This window comes from Podarcis vaucheri (assembly GCF_965113315.1).
Source record: "Podarcis vaucheri genome assembly, chromosome: 5".
Lineage (NCBI taxonomy): Eukaryota > Metazoa > Chordata > Lepidosauria > Squamata > Lacertidae > Podarcis > Podarcis vaucheri.
The window spans coordinates 94,491,427-94,511,963 of record NC_138763.1 but is presented as its reverse complement, the minus strand read 5'-3'; the positions used below and the strand labels follow the sequence as shown (position 1 = coordinate 94,511,963).

Here is a 20,537-nt window from a genome sequence, read left to right as displayed (position 1 = left end):
CACGTCAAAGTGCAAGTAGATAAATAGGTACCGCTCCGGCGGGAAGGTAACGGCGTTTCTGTGCGCTGCTCTGGTTCACCAGAAGCGGCTTAGTCATGCTGGCCACATGACCCGGAAGCTGTACTCCAGCTCCCTCGGCCAATAAAGCGAGATGAGTGCCGCAACCCCAGAGTCGGTCACGACTGGACCTAATGGTCAGGGGTCCCTTTATGTATACCACCTTTCTATATTGCAATACCCAAGGCCATTTATGAGCTGAAGAAACAACAAAATAGACAGCAAAGGTCACACATGTCATAACAATCTGATCCAATACAAAAAAATCACAAACTTTAAAAAAACAACTTATACTAAATAAAGCATTATTCAAGAATCCAATATAATATAATAGCAAATGGTGAAATTAAATACTAGCAAATATTAATCAGTTGACACTTATTACAATGAAGAATTACTAATCTATAATCAATAAAAATAACAGCCAGTCGCAATGCATAAAATACCACAAAACATACAAAACCACGTAAAAGGGTCAAATTGAGAAACAAGGACGCACAACTTATAAAATTATTATTTTCAAATATCCCTGAACGCCTCTTTTTTCTGCCCAGCTCTGTTCTCAAAGTCCTGGTTTGGAAAAGGCTTCTAGGGTAAGGCAGGTGGAAAAAGCCATTGCCTAGTGGACAGCAGAAAGTCTCTCTCCCCTTACCAGCTGAAAGAAACAGCATCTGAAATAAATTCCATGCAGCTGCGGCAAATGAAACCAAATTCCACAATGCTTCCCAACTTGGCCCTGACTTTTTGCTGCAAGTAGCACAAACATCTTAGCATTGCTCTAACTAAAATTACCAGCACCCCACTATTCCACAAGCCCTACTATTATTTCTTTATCCAGACAGGTAATTTGGAAGATTGGGGAGAGGGGACCCCCCTAAACCCTAGAAATTAATAAATGGTAGGATTTTGGTTACTTGGGATGGAAAGGGAGAGATACCAGCTGCAGAGGAACTCCTAGGCTAGGCTATGCAAAACAACCTGGCCAAGCTAGAGCCATTAAGAGCCACTTACCATATTTTTTGCTCTATAAGACTCACTTTTTCCCTCCTAAAAGGTAAGGGGAAATGTGTGTGCGTCTTATGGAACGAATGCAGGCTGCACAGCTATCCCAGAAGCCAGATCCCTCTTGCTGTTCTGGCTTCTGAGATTCAGAATATTTTTTTCCCTTGTTTTCCTCCTCCAAAAACTAGGTGCATCTTGTGGTGTGGTGCGTCTTATAGTGCGAAAAATATGGTATATAGGGCAATTGAGAGCCATTGGCAATACAAGAGAACTGCCCTCCCCACTTTCCCTGGCGTGTGAACAGAGACTCGGGGGCGGGGGTTGGAATATTATCAGGGTAACTGGCAGGTGATAGGAAAATAGTTTTTAGCAAGGTGTTTTGTTAAAGAGGAAGATAGACTGGGATCCATCTTGGGCAGGCTGGCTGAAGGCTGGCTGCTCTGCTGTGGGGTACAAGCCCCTCTTGAAAGCTGTAACATCTGCCCTCCCTCCCTGCAGACAGAAGGTGTAGATAGGTGAAGAAACCACATTTCTTAAAGCTACGGCAGTCTCTGCCGTGTCTCAATTCTCAGACCCCGGGTGAGTGCCTGGAATACCATGGGCTCTTGCTACCGCTCAGCAGAGAGAGGGGGGTGGCACCCAACTTTTGTAACAATACAGTTATTCATGTGTTTGCTAGCCCTGACTTTGCTTTCTTAACTGGTCACAAAGAGACTATACAAGGTGCATGAGGAACGGCTTTTACTGCCTAAGAACCAGGAAATGAAACCCATCCAACCGTTTTTAACAGCCCACGGTGGAGCAAAGTGCATTAGATAACTGTATACAATAAGCGTAAGGAGAAACAAAACTGTTTTGAGCAAATTCCCCTCTCAACTGGTAGTACCAGTGCACCCTTTGTGTCAGCTGCTTCAGAAAGTCCAATATGGCTTCTGGAGGAGAGGAGAGAAAACTTTGGTTTCTTTATAAACTTCAGAAGTTTATCTGAGCATGCTTACGAAGGTTGCAAAAGGTGGAAGAAGTGCAATTACTAGCGCTACACCATTGCAAGCCTTGGTTATTTCTGTATAAGTAGTCAGAAAACAAGTCTGGGAGGCGAGAGTATAATCTGGCCAAATTCCTCCCTGCAACACCCAAAACCCAGTGATTTACAACCAGGCTAAGCTGAGAGGTCAATCATTTTTTGTGCCGGTCTAACCACTACCAGTCCACCTTAATGGGCTCTTTCATAGTACGTACATCACTTTGGGTGGTATTCAACTAAACCAACCCTAATCAATGAAACTTAAAGGTAAAGTTAAAGGGGACCCCTGACCATTAGGTCCAGTCGTGACCGACTCTGGGGTTGCGGCACTCATCTCGCTTTATTGGCCGAGGGAGCCGGCATACAGCTTCCGGGTCATGTGGCCAGCATGACTAAGCCGCTTCTGGCAACCAGAGCAGCGCACGGAAACGCTGTTTACCTTCCCGCCAGAGTGGTACCTATTTATCTACTTGCACTTTGACGTGCTTTCGAACTGCTAGGTTGGCAGGAGCTGGGACTGAGCAATGGGAGCTCACCCCGTCGTGGGGATTTGAACCGCCGACCTTCTAATCAGCAAGTCCTAGGCTCTGTGGTTTAACCCACAGCGCCACCTGCGTCCCCAATGAAACTTAGCCATGTCCATTAATTTAAGTGGGTCTACACTGAGTGAAACCTTACTGAATACCACCCTTTGCCTCTAGAGAAAGCTTGCAGAGCTTTCAAAAAGCCCTGCAGAGAAATGGATAGCTCTGGCTAAGTGACACCCCTTTGTTGACTTTGACCCTCCCCAGCTCAGGAAATTCCCTGTGCTCCTTTCAGCCTCCTGCCTTTTGGAAAAAGAGATAAAATATCTGCAAATTCCCAGTGTCAGATTGGGGAGCCCTATGACTCCCCGTGTTAAGTGGAAATATCTGTGCTACCAGCACAGACAGAGAGTACAGCAGAAAAGAATCAAGAAAGGGGACACAAGGTTAATAATTAGCAAATCAGGATATGCGTGTATGGGAAGCGTGGAGCAGATATAAAATTCTCAGGTGTACTTCAGCCCAGTCTTCCTACCTCTCTGCCTTCTGTCTCCTCTTTCGGCTTCTATGGCTGGTAGTAGCGCCCTGTGTCTGCCTTTGGCCACCCTCTTGCCACGCTGCCACAACCCGAACTCTCACAAACGTACTTTCTGTTCTCCGGGACGGCAGCTTGACAGAAGGCACCAGCCAGCAATGATCTGAAAGGGGAACTAGAGAGAGGGCAGGGCCGTTTGAACATACCTGGGCTGGTGTTTCGCTGGAGTGCCTCTAGCCGAAGACAACAGCAGCATGTTCTGAGCTGCCGATCATCTTAGAGCTGTCTCTCTCTCTCCTATCACTTTCTACTGAGATTCACTTGACTAGGCAGTTGTGTGCTTATTTCCTGGCAAAAGCAGAAGTGGATCAAAGGAGAGCCAACCACAAGCTCTGTTGGAGCGAAATTGCACGACAAGGGCAGGGGTTGCTTGTCTGGTGGCGCTGGGGGGGGGGGGACTTGGCATGTGGGAGTTTGGTGAAGCACCTGGCAAGAGATGCTGCTCTCAGTTGAGAAGGCCTTGCTTCGAAAGCTGATTCTGCTAAGAACTCATTTACCTAAAATTTTCTGAGCCTCTGCCCACCCACCCATTTCCACAGCTTGACGTTTCGTGCGCACGCCACGGTCAGGGCCGGATTTAGGTTTGATGAGGCTCTAAGCTACTGAAGGTAATGGGGCCCTTTATGGGTCCAGCTGTCTTTTGTCAACAACAAATTGTCGCTGTTTTCTTGTGTTGAATATATGCTATATGGTAATTTCTGGACCTCATAGGTATCTAAAGCCATTTGTACATGTTGTCATGCAACCAGTCCGTGCAGAATGTAGGCACCCTATGAAGTGGTACCTTGGGTTACAGACGCTTCAGGTTACAGACTCCGCAAACCCAGAAATATTACCTTGGGTTAAGAACTTTGCTTCAGGATGAGAACAGAAATCGTGCTCCGGCGGCGCGACGGCAGCAGGAGGCCCCATTAGCTAAAGTGGTGCTTCAGGTTAAGAACAGTTTCAGGTTAAGAACGGACCTCCGGAACGAATTAAGTACTTAACCCGAGGCACCACTGTATATAGAAATGAGCAAACCAGTGGTATTTTAGGGAGAAGGCTAGCAGGCAGGGCCCATGACTTACACCATAGAAGCCTACACAACACAAAACACTGTTGCTGTATGTAGGTTTTATTTTATTTGTTTGTCATCTTATATTTTGGAAATGTACATCTAGGTTTTTTCCCCTGTGATTTTTTTGGGGCCCCCAAGAGTGTGGGGTCCTAAGCTATAGCTTGTTTAGCTTATACATAAATCCGGCGCTGGCCTGCAATGCTGCGGGTTAAGGTGAGCATACCATGCGGCACGCATGCACTGCTGCTGCAGTTTTTTGGGGGGCTGCCCCCCTTCTTTTTTATATACAGTGGAACCTCATGTTACGTACCGTCCTCCTTGCGAACGCTTCAGGTTACAAGCTCCGCTAACCCGGAAGTAGATGCTCCCAGTTGCGAACTTTGCCCCAGGATGCGAGCGGAAGTCACGCAGCGGGAGGCGCCATTAGTGAAAGCTTAAAAATGGACCTTCAGAACAAATTAAGTTCATAACCGGAGGTACCACTGTATACATTTTTAATAAAATTTTCTGTTATACAATTTAAAATACTCATTTTAACATCCTTAAAATATCAATGGCTTCCCTTCTTCTCCTTCCGTGGTTCGTTTTACATATCATAGATTCCTGCATATCTTACAAAAACTAAACCATCCAATATTCCATTAATACATCCATCAAACCTTATTTACACTGCTGAATTTATCTTAATGCTGCCAACGTTTTCAGGTGTACACAATTTCCCCATATACATTCAATAAACATTTCCCAATCTTCTCTAAACGTATGTTCTTCTTGAAGGCACCTATGCATCTGGGCAGACCTTATTTTGTCAACATCTTTTTTAAAATGTGGCACCGAGAACTGGATGCAATATTCTAGATGCAGCCAGAGTAGTCTAGAATATGGTGGAACCATTACTCCTCATGATCTAGACCAGTGTTCCCCAACCTTGGGCCTCCAGCTGTTTTTGGACTACAATTCCCATCATCCTTGACCACTGGTCTTGCTAGCGAGGGATGATGGGAGTTGTAGTCCAAAAACAGCTGGAGGCCCAAGGTTGGGGAACACTGATCTAGACACTATTCTTCTGCTGATGCAGCCTTAAGATGGTGCTTGCATTTCATCTCATTTCATTTCATTTTGGCAGCCAAGCTGCACTGCTGGCTTATTTATTTACCATATTTTTTGCTCTATAAGACTCACTTTTCCCTTCCTAAAAAATAAGGGGAAATGTGTGTGCGTCTTATGGAGCGAATGCAGGCTGCGCAGCTATCCCAGAAGCCAGAACAGCAAGAGGTATTGCTGCTTCCACTGCACAGCCATCCCTCTTGCTGTTCTGGCTTCTGAAGTTCAGAATATTTTTTTTCTTGTTTTCCTCCTCCAAAAACTAGGTCCGTCTTGCGGTCTGGTGCGTCTTATAGAGCGAAAAATACGGTACGTTGCAACAGCCCTGAGATCTGCAGATCTAGGGCAGTATACAAATTTAATCAATAAAATAAAATAATAAACAAACAATCATTTCTAGGGTTTACGAGGCAAGCCCACCAGGTCCAATGAGCCCCAGCTGCCACTGCTCTCAAGTAACCTGGTTCTAATCTGTATTAAGCCTTATATCTAAGCTTTCCACGTTGGTGACACGCTTTTTAGATACGCATCATTTCGCAACACATTCATTCAGTTTTACTAGCAAACCAGAGGTTAAACTGACCCCTTTCCAGCCCCGGGAGGAGCGCAGGGAGCCTTCATGCAACACACCTAAACACTGCAGCCGACACACCAACATGTCGCGACACACAGTTTGGAAAGCTCTGCCTTGGGTGTTAGTACTGTTGTAAACAAAATTGCCCTTTTCCCTAATGGGGTATCCAAGAGCCCATATAGAGTCCTTACATAGGTTCCCTATTGGTAGGAGAGAATAACAGAGGCCAACCAGAGAATATTGAGAAGCAAAGCTGCTAGTAAGCTTGATCTTTATTGATCTTTTGCAACAGGGTGCTCCCCTCACACGCAGGAAAGGAGGAGGACCCAGAAAAATTGCGTGCAAGGCCTTATAAAGACTTTTGAAATTGCCACCCTGTAGATCAAGACCACCCCCAGAAACATCATACATACATCACAGAAGGGGTGTAACCTAAGACCACCCCTCAGATACATCATACCTACATCACAAAAAAGGCGGGCTAAAACAGAAAATTTGAATATTGTTTTTCTCCTGTCCTTGTTTATCTCCTGTCTGGCAGGTTACTTGATTGGATTGCCTGGGGAGCCTGGCCATTCTTTTGTAATGATAAATACTTAGGTTCCTGGGGCAGGTCACAGGCTCACACCCTATTCAAACACAGACATACCCTTAAGACAGGATTTGTGAAGGAAAAGACAATGGGAGGCTTTTCCATTTTGACAATGCAGAGAAAACATTTGCTCAGTTTAGGAATCAAAATGACTTCAGGTCGTTCTTCCTGTGCTGATCTATGTACGTGCGGTTATGAACATTACTATATATCTAAGACCATAAAATTCCTATCACAGTACCAAAATCATTTCACACACACTCATTTGCTGTGGCCCAAGGAAAGCCCTGGCTTGATGAACCAGCACTGTCTTCACCATTCATACAGCCCTATAACAACAGATGTCCCCTTGCTGTTGCCCCAGTATGAATGGGTGGACTTAGCGCTTGCTATTTTAAGAATGTGTGGTCATAGAAACTCAATCTTGTTTCACTTGTTCTCATTGATGCAGAAGGTAGGCTTGGGGCTATGAAGATTGCCACCTGGAAAGCAGACCCTGGTTCATTTATCTTGCCTGACAAAAGCCTGTTCAGTCTTTTTCTCCCAGTGCAACTGGGAGGAACTGGTATGCTCCAGCACACACACCCCAAAAGGCTAGCTGGTGTGGTCAGGGGTGGGGAAGGGGAGAGAGACCAAGCTCTCTGAGACCACTTTTTGGTGTGTATATCAAATGAAACTAAAATATTGGTCGCTCCGTTCTGTTACAGTGGAATCATGCAAATCTGCCTGCGTCTGGAGGTGGGAGGCTGTGGGAGAATGTGTACTCACTGAAGCATTATGCGCAAGGGTAAATACTGGTGTGGAGGCTATTTACAGTTCTAAGGATTTCCCCCTCTGCAATCTGGTGAATATTTTACCTATGAATAGCCAGAGCAATGAAGAATCAAAGGGTTAGAGCAACCCACAACCTGCCCTTGTGTGTTCTTCAGATGTTGTTAGACTCCAGCTCCCATCAGCAATGACCGTTGGCCACATTTGCTGGGGCTGATGGCAGACAGAGTCCTACAAGATCAGGAGTTAAATAGCCCTCCTAACAGAAGCCCGTGGGAACACTTTCTGAGACAATGAAAGCAAATCCAAACCCCTCTGAGATAAGAAAACATCAAATGTGATCAATTGTGCTTTTAAGTCACACCCCCTGGTTCTGAATGGGGTAACTGTGCCCCTGAAGGACCAGGTGCGCAGCCTGGGAGTCATTCTAGACACACAGCTGTCCATGGAGGTGCAGGTCAATTCTGTGTCCAGGGCAGCTGTCTACCAGCTCCATCTGGTCCGCAGGCTGAGACCCTACCTGCCCGCAGACTGTCTCACAAGAGTAGTGCATGCTCTAGTTATCTCCTGCTTGGACTACTGCAATGCGCTCTACGTGGGGCTTTGAAGGTGACCCAGAAATTACAAGTAATCCAGAATGCAGCAGCTAGACTGGTGACTGGGATGACCGCCAGGACCATATAACTCCGGTCCTAAAAGACCTACACTAGCTCCCGGTACGCTTCCAAGCAGAATTCAGAGTGTTGGTGCTGACCTTTAAAGCCCTAAATGGCCCCCATCATTCAGCCCGGACATTGAAGTCCAGCTCTGAGGGCCTTCTGGTGGTTCCCTCCCTGTGAGAAGTGAGGTTACAGGGAACCAGGCAGAGGGCCTTCTCGGTAGTGGTGCCCGCCCTGTGGAACGCCCTCCCAACAACTACCTGATGTTTAGAAGACATCTGAAGGCAGCCCTGTTTACAGAAGATTTTAATGACTGATGCTTTAATGTATTTTTAATCTCTTGCTGGAAGCCACCCAGAGTTGTTGTTGTTGTTAGGTTATTATTAGCACCTGTGTGGGAGAACCGCCGACACCGCCCTGAATCCAGCACTGTGTTTAGAAATAATAATAATAATAATAATAATAATAATAATAATAATAATAATTTATTATTTATACCCCGCCCATCTGGCTGGGCCTCCCCAGCCACTCTGGGCGGCTTCCATAAAAACCAAAAATACAATAAAATATCACACGTTAAAAACTTCCCTGAACAGGGCTGCCTTAAGATGTCTCCTGAATGTCAGGTAGTTGTTTATCGCCTTGACATCTGCTGGAAGGGTGTTCCACAGGGTGGGCGCCACTACCAAGAAGGCCCTCTGTCTGGTTCCCTGTAGCTTTGCTTCTCGCAATGAGGGAACCGCCTGAAGGCCCTCGGCGCTGGACCTCAGCGTCCGGGCAGAATGATGGGGGTGGAGACGCTCCTTCAGGTATACTGGACCGAGGCCGTTTAGGGCTTTAAAGGTCAGCACCAACACTTTGAATTGTGCTTGGAAACGTACTGGGAGCCAATGCAGGTCTTTCAAGACCGGTGTTATATGGTCTCGGCGGCCGCTCCCAGTCACCAGTCTAGCTGCCACATTGTGGATTCGTTGTAGTTTCCGGGTCACCTTCAAAGGTAGCCCCACGTAGAGCGCATTGCAGTAGTCCAAGCGGGAGATAACCAGAGCATGCACCACTCTGGCGAGACAGTCCGCAGGCAGATAGGGTCTCAGCCTACGTACCAGATGGAGCTGGTAAACAGCTGCCCTGGACACAGATTTGACCTGTGCCTCCATGGACAGCTGTGAGTCCAAAATGACTCCCAGGCTGCGCACTTGGTCCTTCAGGGGCACAGTTACCCCATTCAGGACCAGGGAATCCTCCACACCTGCCCGCCTCCTGTCCCCCAAAAACAGTACTTCTGTCTTGTCAGGATTCAACCTCAATCTGTTAGCCACCATCCAAGGTTATGAATAATTTTTGCAACTCAAAAAAAGAAAGAGGAATCTGTCTCCAGCTTTAAAGAGCATTCATTCATCTTTTCTGAGGCAATAATGACATCAAGTGGCCACATGGATTCATTACAAATAAGCTTCTTCTGAAAATTCAGGAGGAGCAAGCGAAGTACCCTCAAACTCAGGTGTCCATGCAGAAAAAGGCCAAGAGACAGCTGATTTTCCTAAGACAAATGAGAGTCACTTTCTCTATTGCACTTTTACTTTGCTTTTGGCAAAGTCCTCCTTCAAAAGGCTCAGAGCAGGTTGAATGCCCCCCCCCCTTCTTGCATTGTATCCAGTCCAACTTAGGATGACTTTGAGTAGGAAACCACTTTGTCATGTAGGGCAAGTAGTTTGATCTCAGAATCTGTCAGTAAAGCTTGTCATTGATGTGGATCCAAACATAGCGATCTGCTCATTGCTGGAGACCAATTGGCTGTTAAGGACGCTATAGGACCCGCCCTGTGGAACGCCCTCCCACCAGATGTCAAAGAGAAAAATAACTACCAAACTTTGAGAAGACATCTGACGGCAGCCCTGTTTAGGGAAGCTTTTAATGTTTAATAGGTTATTGTGTTTTAGTGTTTTGTTGGAAGCCGCCCAGAGTGGCTGGGGAAACCCAGCCAGATGGGCGGGGTATAAATAATAAATTATTATTATTATTATTAGCTCAAAAGATGCTTGGCGAAGGAGAAATCAGATTCTGTGTGCATTTAAAGCCATATCTCTCAAATTCTGCTTTCCAAAATAACGAGCAAACCTAAACACAGCTATTCTTCAAAACTTGCACTTATGCAAGTTTCGCAATGCGGTGCTCAAACCTGATGATGTCTATAAGAATGAATATACATGGTGACGGCCACTGCAAGAAGCCTCCTGGCCCAAAGATGGAAAGCACAAGATATACCAACCATCCAGGAGTGGCAGGTGAAGATGACAGAATTTGCAGAACTTGCCAAAATGTCAGGGAGGATCCGGGACCAGGCCTATGGTAGCCATCAACTTTGTGGCCTTTGCCTTCTTTCTAGAGAGCCTCCTCCTTTCTATGCATGGGAAGGCAACAGGGTTAAGTATAGTACAGTGGACCCTCCGGATACACCCAGAAAGTACGTAAATAGAAGCGTGTTTCTGTGCAAAGCCAGAAGTATACATTTCCGGGTTTGCCGTGGCCGTAACCTGAAGAATCCTTAACCAGAGGGATATGTAAGTAGAGGTACGACTGTAATTTAATTCACTGAAATTGTATGCGTTAATATGTGTTTAAATTTGATTGATCCATAACTGATTTCTAGAGAGTTCTCTAGTAGTTCTCATGTGCATGGCTAACATTGGTCAGATGGTGTCAGGGACTGGGCAGATGAAGAGGAGTGGTGGAGACCACCTCCCCAGGGGTCTTCCAGAGAGGAGGAAGGGGCAGAGAGTATAGACCTCCAGGAGGGGTTTGGCAGAGGGCACACTCCAGAGAAAGATGAAGGCAAAAGTTGGGAGATAATGGGAGATGAGGTGGAGGACTTTGATAGCATTCAACAGGCAGAGCCTAAGCAGCAGTTGAAAGAGACACTGTCACTTGAGAGCCTCCCAGAACCTGTACCTTCCCCCCAAACCAGGTGTTCACTGAGGATAGCAGAGAAGAAAGCTCAAAGTCAAGTGGTCCTGACCAGCCGCCATCAGAAGCAGGAGGAGTCTGATGAATAGGGAAGTAACAGAGAAGAGGGTGGAGCTTCACAGAGCAACGTTAGTTACTGAACGGTGCTTCATGGAGGTGTCTTGATAAAAACAGAATGGAAAAGCTCGCTGTGTCCCTGCCTCTTTGCTTTTCTGGGCAATTGACCAGATGTTGCCAACAGCACCCTCACACATGGGAGGTATCTAGTTTAGGAGAGACTCCATTTCATGTGAAGCAAGATGACTGTGTTTTAGGATCCACTGTGAATACTGCTAAGTTGAATGGAGTGCTGGAGTGCTTCTTCTCTGCTTGAAAGAGGACCACGCTGCAGGAGAAGGTAAAAGTGGACATCTCTCATAGGAGCTACAGAAGGCTGAGTGCTGAGCTCTGGAAAGACAGGGTAATACAGCTGTTTGGAAGTTAGAAGAAGAGACTTTAGGCCCATGCTTGAATAAGCATGTGACTGTAAATATTACGTTTTAATTAGTAATCTGTAACTCTAAGTTTCCACAAGTAAAGTTTTTGAATGTTAAAGTCTGGACATTGGTTTAATTTCCAAAGAAGGGTGTTGTTGTTGTTGTTGTTGTTGGTTGTTGTTTAGTCGTTTAGTCATGTCCGACTCTTCGTGACCCCATGGACCAGAGCACGCCAGGCACTCCACTGCCTCCCACAGTTTGGTCAAAGTCATGCTGGTAACTTCGAGAACACTGTCTAACCATCTCATCCTTTGTCGTCCCCTTCTCCTTGTGCCCTCCATCTTTCCCAACATCAGGGTCTTTTCCAGGGAGTCTTCTCTTCTCATGAGGAGGCCAAAGTATTGGAGCCTCAGCTTCAGGATCTGTCCTTCCAGTGAGCACTCAGGGCTGGCTTCCTTCAGAATGGATAGGTTTGATCTTCATGCAGTCCATGGGACTCTCAAGAGTCTCCTCCAGCACCATAATTCAAAGGCATCAATTCTTCGGCGATCAGTCTTCTTTATGGTCCAGCTCTCACTTCCATACATCACTACTGGGAAAACCATAGCTTTAACTATACGGGCTTTTGTTGGCAAGGTGATGTCTCTGCTTTTTAAGATGTCATTGCTTTTCTCCCAAGAAGCAGGCGTCTTTTAATTTTGTGGCTCCTGTCACCATCTGCAGTGATCAAGAAAGTAAAATCTCTCACTGCCTCCATCTCTTCCCCTTCTATTTGCCAGGAGGTGATGGGACCAGTGGCCATGATCTTAGGTTTTTTTATGTTGAGCTTCATACCATATTTTGCGCTCTCCTCTTTCACCCTCATTAAAAGGTCCTTTAATTCCTCCTCACTTTCTGCCATCAAGGTTGTGTCATCTACATATCTGAGGGTATCTGTCATATATATATATGATTTGAGCTTCTTAGCCGTGATTTTGCTACCCTTACTTCAACAAACAGTCCCACGCCATATGTACAGTATATGATCATTATTATAATAACTGCTTATTTCTGCCTCCATGCACAGCTTACCTAGGTCTACACTGCCTGGCTGCACATTCTTTTTCCAAGCTTGGAGAAATTTGTTTCTGATGCTTGCCAAATTATAGACTGTGTAGAAGCAAGGAAGAAGGTGGGGCTGGAGCATTCAAGTCCTTGCCCAGCCAATTAGATGGAGGACAGAGCCAGAGGAGGCCAGGCCTTTTGTATCTGTGCTCCTCGTGATTTATTGGCACTAATTACCAAGGCACTTAATGGCTGGTTCTGGATGGGAATTAATTCTGGCCTGGTGGATAAATAATGCACGATGGTTTATTTAGCTAAATGCAAGGCAGCAGAGAAGAGGCTGGTGCAGGCAAGAGCTTGCTGCAGACAAACAGGACAAGAGATGCTGCGATGAGGGGATTCATCTGAGTACCAGTAAGAGGGGGGAGAGGAGGGCAGGATGATGAAGACGAGGAGCAAACTGTACTTGCAATCAGGAGAGCTATGTTGAGTCCCAAGATAAAGCAAGCCAGGAGAGGTGAGTAGGGCTCGGATCTAACATTATCTCCGAAGGTAAACCATAACAACCTTGCTTTCAAGTGTCGTGAGATCAAAACAGGAAACTTTTCGGGCTCCTCGTATCGCCAATGCAAATTGTGATATTGAACGCTATCAATGCGGCCACGGCATAATTATCTTGCTGCTCCAAAATTGTTTCTTGAGTTCTGAGAGGCAGGTAGGGGTGTATTCATCCAAGGTAGAGATGTATCTTGTTTTGCCGATGCTTTAGAGAAGGAAACTCGTGCGTGTGTTGCACAGCAGAAGAGGATCTTGTCCATTTTCAAGTGCAAGGCTTGTATTCTGAAACTGGGAGCAAGTTGGGTTTGCCTTGCTGCATTGTAACTTTTATCTGCTCAGTTGTGCCTGTAAAGTTCCCTAGTAATATATACTGTGTTCTCTTTTCAACATAATAGCATTTAAAGTATGGGTGGACATGTTGCAAAAATGTTTGTAGAAATGAATGGATTGTGTCCCTTGTAAGCGGCATGCTGAAAAATTGGCAGTGAACAACCACCACAGATCTGCGCATAGTGGTCTGGGCTCCCAATGTCTTTTGATTTCTCTCAAAGAGCTGTGAGGGGAGGGGAAACTTAGCTCAGGACCAAGGCGTGGACCCTCACACCTCAATATCCCAGCATGGCCAATGGCCAGGGATGATGGGAATTGTAGTTCATCAACATTTGGACACCCACCCCTGCTATATCCCTTCTGAAACATTCATTGTGATCTATTTAAACAAAACACAGGAAATAAAGCCTGCCTGCTCTGAAGGAAGCCCTTGACAGAACAGAAACCTAGATTTGCCAGCTACGTGAGTACAGGAATTCGGTCGGCTTGTTACCACAGAGCTCTTAGCTCTCCACATCTTGATGAAACAGGCAGATTTAGAGGCTCCATTAGCGAAATATATTGTCAGGGGGATACATTCTGCAGCCTTGGACTGTTGCTGATGCAGTTCTGCACTCGGCATTGATTCTGCAGTTCGTGCCTGAGTTATTTGTGCCATTTCCAGGCCAGCATCAATCCCCGCTGTGCCTCTTTTCACCTGTCAAAATAAGGTAGCACAGGCAGTTTTCCATAGCCTGAGCAATGGAAAGTCAATCTGTGCAGAAAGAAATGCAGGATAACCTCCCCACATGCCTCCATACCTTGGCTTGGGCTATTTAGTCATTCTGTAAACTTATAGTCTACCCCTCAACATGAACTTCAGTTCACTTTTAATATAGAAACGTGCTGCTGATACTATCATAGCTTGACAGGTGTGGGTGCTTTTCCTAGGGTGTTCTATGGCGAAGTCAACTCTGCCATTTTCAGTACAGTGGTACCTTGGGTTACAGACGCTTCAGGTTACAAACGCTTCAGGTTACAGACTCCGCTAACCCTGAAATAGTACCTCAGGTTAAGAACTTTGCTTCAGGATGAGAACAGAAATCGTGCGGCGGCAGCGGGAGGCCCCATTAGCTAAAGTGGTACCTCAGGTTAAGAACAGTTTCAGGTTAAGAATGGACCTCCAGAATGAATTAAAGTCTTAGCCTGAGGTACCACTGTATTTAAAACACTCAACTATGGATAGGCAAACTAAGGCCTGGGAGCTGGAGTCGGCCCAATCACCTTCTCAATCCAGCCCACCGATGGTCCGGGAATCAGCGTGTTTTTACATGAGTAGAATGTGCCCTTTTATTTAAAATGCATCTCTGGGTTATTTGTGGGGCATAGGAATTCGTTCATTCCCCCCCAAAATATATAGATAGATAGATGATAGATAGATAGATAGATAGATAGATAGATAGATAGATAGATAGATAGATAGATGATAGATAGATAGATAGATAGATAGATGATAGATAGATAGATAGTCCGGCCCCCTGCTGAAAAAGTTTGCTGAGCCCTGCGAGTCAAGGCCAATTGGCCCAATACTGAGTTCTTCTCAGAAGAACAACCCAGCTGATTGGCTGGGCTACTTATTTTCTGGGACTTTTATGGGTGCTTCATCGCTAGCCTCAAATATTGCAGAGTGTGTACACATTTAATATCTCAGTCAGGCCTGAACTAGATGCTGCATGAAGTCATGTGCATATTCAACCCCTGACTTCCTTTTTTAAAAAACCAAAAGCTGCAGCAGGAGACTTGGAAGCTATGGGTGCCATCAGTTCCATTTCCCTCACTCTGCACAAAAGCCTAGGAAGAAAAACTGTCTGTCTTTGTATCTCTTTTCTGCTTCTTATGCCCTCGTAACACCACACTAAACAGCCCCTGCTAGCCAGAGAACTTTAATGCCTTGCGCGTGAACTTTGTGGGGAAAGCTGATATAATAACTGTCAGGGAACTGCCATTGGAGCCAGAGGGAGAGGAAGGTCTCCAGAGGGATTCCGGAGAGCGTCCCGGGAGGGAGAGAAGTAGCACATCTTCTGGGGAAGGAAATCAGCGTAACACCAGTGGAGGAGGGGGGGCAGATGGGGGAATCGGCGAGGTGGCTCCAAGACTCTTCGCCAGGAACTAGCGGGGAGAGCACGGGTCCTCTGATGCCCACACCCTCCCTGCGCAGAATGCTTCCGCGCAGGGAGGCTAGGAGGAGACTAAGCGTCAAAGAGCTTCTTTGCTGGAAGAAGTTCAAGAAACGGCCACTAACGGATTCTGCCAGCGATTGAGACAGCCACGGGCGCGTGGCTGTCCGGACAGAAAGGGTTCATTCAGGCAACCAGCCAAGAGTGGCGTTGATTTACACACAAGCAACCCCTAGAACCATTACAATAACATCCAGCTTCCCCAATGCATGTGGTAAGAATTATTTATGTTTCCACAAGACGGCTGCTGTTGAACATTCCTTCCCTGAATGAGAACGGCCTTGGACCTGAATGGTCTGGCCACAGGAAGCATTTGCAGGCTGAAATCCCGGGGCCTTCAAGGCTTCAACAACCCCAAACTTCAAACGACATCCTTTTGTGACCAGAAAAAGGCCCACGGGGTCATGCAGGGCTGTCAAAAACAGCCTGGGGTTGTGGAAGCATGAGAGCTTCCATGATCTTTGGCTGCCTTCAAATGCTTCAGTTACTGTGCTGGGACAAGGGGAAAATCTCTCCCCTACCTGGGCATGCTGGCAACCCCACCACCACCAGTGGCAGGGAAGTCGGGGTGCCTTTGGGGCACTGCCTCGGGGGTTTCTGATGCTCAGGGCAGCTGCTTCACCTCACCTCATGGTCTGGGACCCTCTTGCCCCAAGGTATCCCTGCAATATGGTGTTCCCTTCTGTTATGTACTGAAGTTCTCACCCTGGGCCAGCAGGGGGATACTGTAGATAGTTCAGGTGCACATATGCAAATAAGGGATTGAAACTGACCTTCAGTGATTGGATAGTTACAGAAAGTTGTTACAGTTATGTTGTACTGGAACTCTATATAAGCAGGCTGGCTGAACCCTTCAGTTCAGTTCTGTTCTGGCCTGTGAATAAACAAGAGCTGTTTGAAGAATCGCTGCGTCGTCTGATATGTTCACCACAACTTAACACTAAGCAACAGCAGGCTTTGCCGGAAGTCACTGTGCAAACCATTGGGAATCACTGTATATACTCAAGTATAAGCCTACTTTTTCAGCACATTTTTAATGCTGAAAAAGCCCCCCTCGGCTTATACTTGAGTGAGGGTCCTTTTGGGCTGCTGCTCCTTCCTCCTCTGCCGCCTTTGCCGCTGTTGGTGGTGGTGGCGGCGGAGGAACAAGCAGCCCAAAAGCGGCCCTTTCAGGCTGTTCCTTCCTCCTCCACCACCTTTGTCGCTGTCGGCGGCAGAGGAATGAGCAGCCCAAAAGCAGCTCTTTCGGGCTGCTTGTTCTTCCTCCGCCGCTGCCGCCACCAGCCTCTGCTTCTCAGCAGCACCCTAGGTAGGCAGCAGGACTAGGTAGGAGGGGCTGGGGGGGAGAGAAGCCCCCTCTGCCATGTGTGCATGCGTGTGCACACACACACACCCCGGCCCACTAGGAGGTTTGTGGTGTGGTGAACCAGCTTATACTCAAGTCAATAAGTTTTCCCAGTTTTTTGTGGTAAAATTACCATATTTTTCGCTCCATAAGGTGCACCTGACCATAAGGCGCACCTAGTTTTTAGAGGAGGAATTCGAGAAAAACAATATTATTTAAAGGGAGCGCTGAGCAGAGCCTGTCTGCATCCCAGGCTGTGCTCAGCGCTTCCTTTCACGAGCAGCGTGGATTGTGTGTGGCTCTTGGGGGCTTTTCCCGCCTGCCTCCCCCCCCCCCTGCATTCACTCCATAAGACACACACACATTTCCCCTTACTTTTTAGGAGGGGAAAGTGCGTCTTATGGAGCGAAAAATACAGTAGGTGCCTCGGCTTATATTTGGGTCGGCTTATACTCGAGTATATACGGTATGTTCCCATGTGGTGGGGGTGTAAATATGTACATTTTTTTTTCTGGCGAAGGGTGTTAACAGAAATCATTGGGTTAAAGCTGACCAAATGTCCAGAGGAAGCATTATTATCAATTTACGATGGGGTGGAAGGTTCGCAGGCTATGAAGGACTTGCTCACAGATTTATGGACAGCTGCGCGAATTATGATAGCTAGGAAGTGGAAGGGGCAAGCAGAATATAAAATGGAAGAATGGTATAAAGAGGTGTGTGGTATAGCTATTAATGATAAATCAATATGTGCCATTAAGGGAACACACAGGAGAAATGATTTTGAGGAGATATAGAAGGTGTTTGTAGCATTCGTACTGTTAAAACGGAAAGGGCTCCAACCATCGCAAGAGGTGTTGAAATGTTGGGAGGTAGGACAGTAACAATGGAATGGTCTTGGTGGTGGGGTGCACATTTTTACAGTCATACCTCGGGTTACAGATGCTTCAGGTTGCGTTTTTTCAGCTTACGGACCGCCAAAACCAGGAAGTACCAGAATGGGTTACTTCCGGGTTTTGGCAGTCGCACATGCGCAGAAGCGCTAAATTGCCTTTGCGCATGCGCAGAAGCACTGAATCACGACCTGCGCAGGTGTGCCGCTGCAGGTTCCGGATGCTGCGAGTTGCAGACATGCATCCCGCATGGATCACGATTGCAACCCGAGCATCCACTGTATTCTTATTTATTTATGATTATTACTTTGTCAAAATATAATCATAATCATAGAAAAGAAAATTAATCCAAATTTTTAAAAAGTCTGTCAAAAAAAGTAGGGGTTATATAGCCATGAGGAATCCAGGAGGCTTGGGGTAGGTGTGGGGGGACCCTGCCTGTCAGATAAGGTGGGTACCCCATCAATCAATCTATTGATTGATTGATTGATTGATTGATTGAGAGATTGCTGGCGTTAAAGTTTGGAGCACACTCTTGTAGATATTCTGCCTTTGTCTTCCTTTGTGAATGATTTTTTTTGGGGGGGAAAGAAAAAATAAAATAAAAAGTGGATTTCTCCCGCCCCCCCTCTCTTTTACTTAGACCGCTCCAAGAGCCTGGTGATGGGGGACCCCCCTGGGCTGCCCTGCCGGCCTCCCTCCCCCTGCCGACAAGAGCCGGTGCTGAAACGTGGCTGGCTGAAGAAGCAGAGAAGCATCATGAAGAACTGGCAGCAGCGCTGGTTCGTCCTTCGTGGCAACCAGCTCCTGTACTATAAGAACGAGGATGAGGTCAAGCCACAGGTAAGGTGCCTCTGGGCTGGAATTGAGAAAAAGTAGCCAGCAATCTGGTGGGTCTCTTGTCCGTGGTTGTGTGCCTGTGTTCTGCTTTAACTGTCTACATATAGGGTATTCTCTTGCACATCTGGCTGTGTCTGTTCTGTCCAAAGGCTTCTTTGGCGATCACTCGTAGCCAAGTAAGATTGTCTTCCAAAACAGGATTTTAGCAGTGAGTCTGTAAGTGACTGTGGAGGCCAATTCTGAATCCACAGGTCCTTCCACAGTGGGGACATAGGTTTCCAGGCTGGGGGTTGATCACTGTGAGGGTTTGCCAAGCATGCCTTTCTCTTAGCACATTTCTCCCTTTCATCCTGAGTTTGAGTGTCTTCAAAGCCCATGACACCTTTAGTAAAGGCTGTTCTCCAATTGGAGCACTCGCAGTCCAGTGTTTCCCAGTTGTCAGTGTTTATACTACTTCTTTTTTTTTAGATTTGCCTTGAGAGAGTCTTTAAACCTCTTTTGTTGACCACCAGCATTACGCTTTCTATTTCTGAGTTCGGAATAGAGTAGTTGCTTTGGAAGACAATCACCAGGCATCCGCACAACATGACCAGTCCAACGAAGTTGATGTTGAGGAATCATTGCTTCGACAGAGGCATAACGTTGGCAGCACACATGTTGTGGACAAAGGGCCAACAATGGGCACTAGGACTGGGCAATATATCAATATATAGTCCAAAACCAGTTTGTAGTCCATATTGTGGTATCAGTTTTATAATTTTTGACCTGGCAAAAATCATGATGTGTGTGCCATGCAAAAATCACGATGAAGGGAAAACCGTGAAGCCAGCCAACGCCTCTACATATCTCCTTATTTCAGACACCGTGATATATGGGTACATCACAATGTTTAAGGTAAAGGTAAAGGGACCCCTGACCATTAGGTCCAGTCGTGGCCAACTCTGGGGTTGCGGCGCTCATCTCGCTTTATTGGCCAAGGGAGCAGGCGTACAGCTTCCGGTTCATGTGGCCAGCATGACTAAGCGCTTCTGGCGAACCAGAGCAGCGCATGGAAACACTGTTTACCTTGTCGCCGGAGCGGTACTTATTTATCTACTTGCACTGGTGTGCTTTCGAACTGCTAGGTTGGCAGGAGCAGGGACCGAGCAACGGAAGCTCACCCCATCGCAGGATTCGAACCGCCAACCTTCTGATTGGCAAGTCCTAGGCTCTGTGGTTTAACCCACAACACCACCCACGTCCCTAACCACAATGTTTAGCTGGTGATATATCACAATGTTGAAAAACCAGATATCGCCCAGCCCTAATGCAGAAACCGTGATCCTTGTACACTTTCACAGCCTGGTTGTGGACACAGCCCAGTTTCAGCACTCAAGGATGAAAGACAGTGACCTGACTATGCAGGGTGAAATCTCTACCTGTATGTCCAGCTCACTGTGAAACAGGTGAAGTGCTGGTTAGCTGTGAGGGGAAGATTGTGGTTTAAGGAGTGAGCTGGAAGCTGGATTTAGAGACCTGGTGGGCCAAATTTGGTCCAAGGGGCAGAGGTTCCCCATGCCTGCTATATAGGAGATAATACACTTGGCATCAGCTCACCAAGTACATGTTATTATCTTCAAGCAGATACATCCTATATTGGCAGCAGGAGGGAAGAGACAGGGCCGGCCCATCCATGAGGCAAGATAAGGCAGTTGCCTCAGGGTGACAGGCCCTGGGTAGCTGGGAGATGCAGTAGATCTGCCTTCAGGGCTTGTCAGCCACCACCTTCTCCTCTTCTGTGTGCATACCCTCCAACATTTATCCAATGAAAATAGGGATGTCCCATTAATAATAATAATAATAATAATAATAATAATAATAATATTGTTTATATCCCACCCATCTGACTGGGTTGCCCCAGCCACTCTGGGTGGCT

General features: G+C 46.6%; 2 protein-coding genes across 2 annotated transcripts in view; one reads left to right on the top strand and one right to left on the bottom strand.

Annotated features, from left to right (window-relative positions):
- The window catches only part of WDFY4 (WDFY family member 4), a 202,852-nt gene extending 199,361 nt beyond the window's left edge, over positions 1-3,491 (bottom strand). The window contains exon 1 of the mRNA XM_082222996.1: positions 3,349-3,491. The gene's annotated coding sequence lies outside the window, so the exon portion shown is untranslated. The remainder of the gene's footprint in view (positions 1-3,348) is intronic.
- Positions 3,492-12,663: 9,172 nt separating this feature from the next.
- ARHGAP22 (Rho GTPase activating protein 22) overlaps positions 12,664-20,537 on the top strand; it is a 36,710-nt gene continuing 28,836 nt past the window's right edge. Inside the window, exons 1-2 of the mRNA XM_082223127.1 lie at positions 12,664-12,960; positions 18,426-18,625. Of these exons, the coding sequence (XP_082079253.1) occupies positions 12,927-12,960; positions 18,426-18,625 (234 nt within the window). The 5' untranslated portion in view covers positions 12,664-12,926. The remainder of the gene's footprint in view (positions 12,961-18,425; positions 18,626-20,537) is intronic.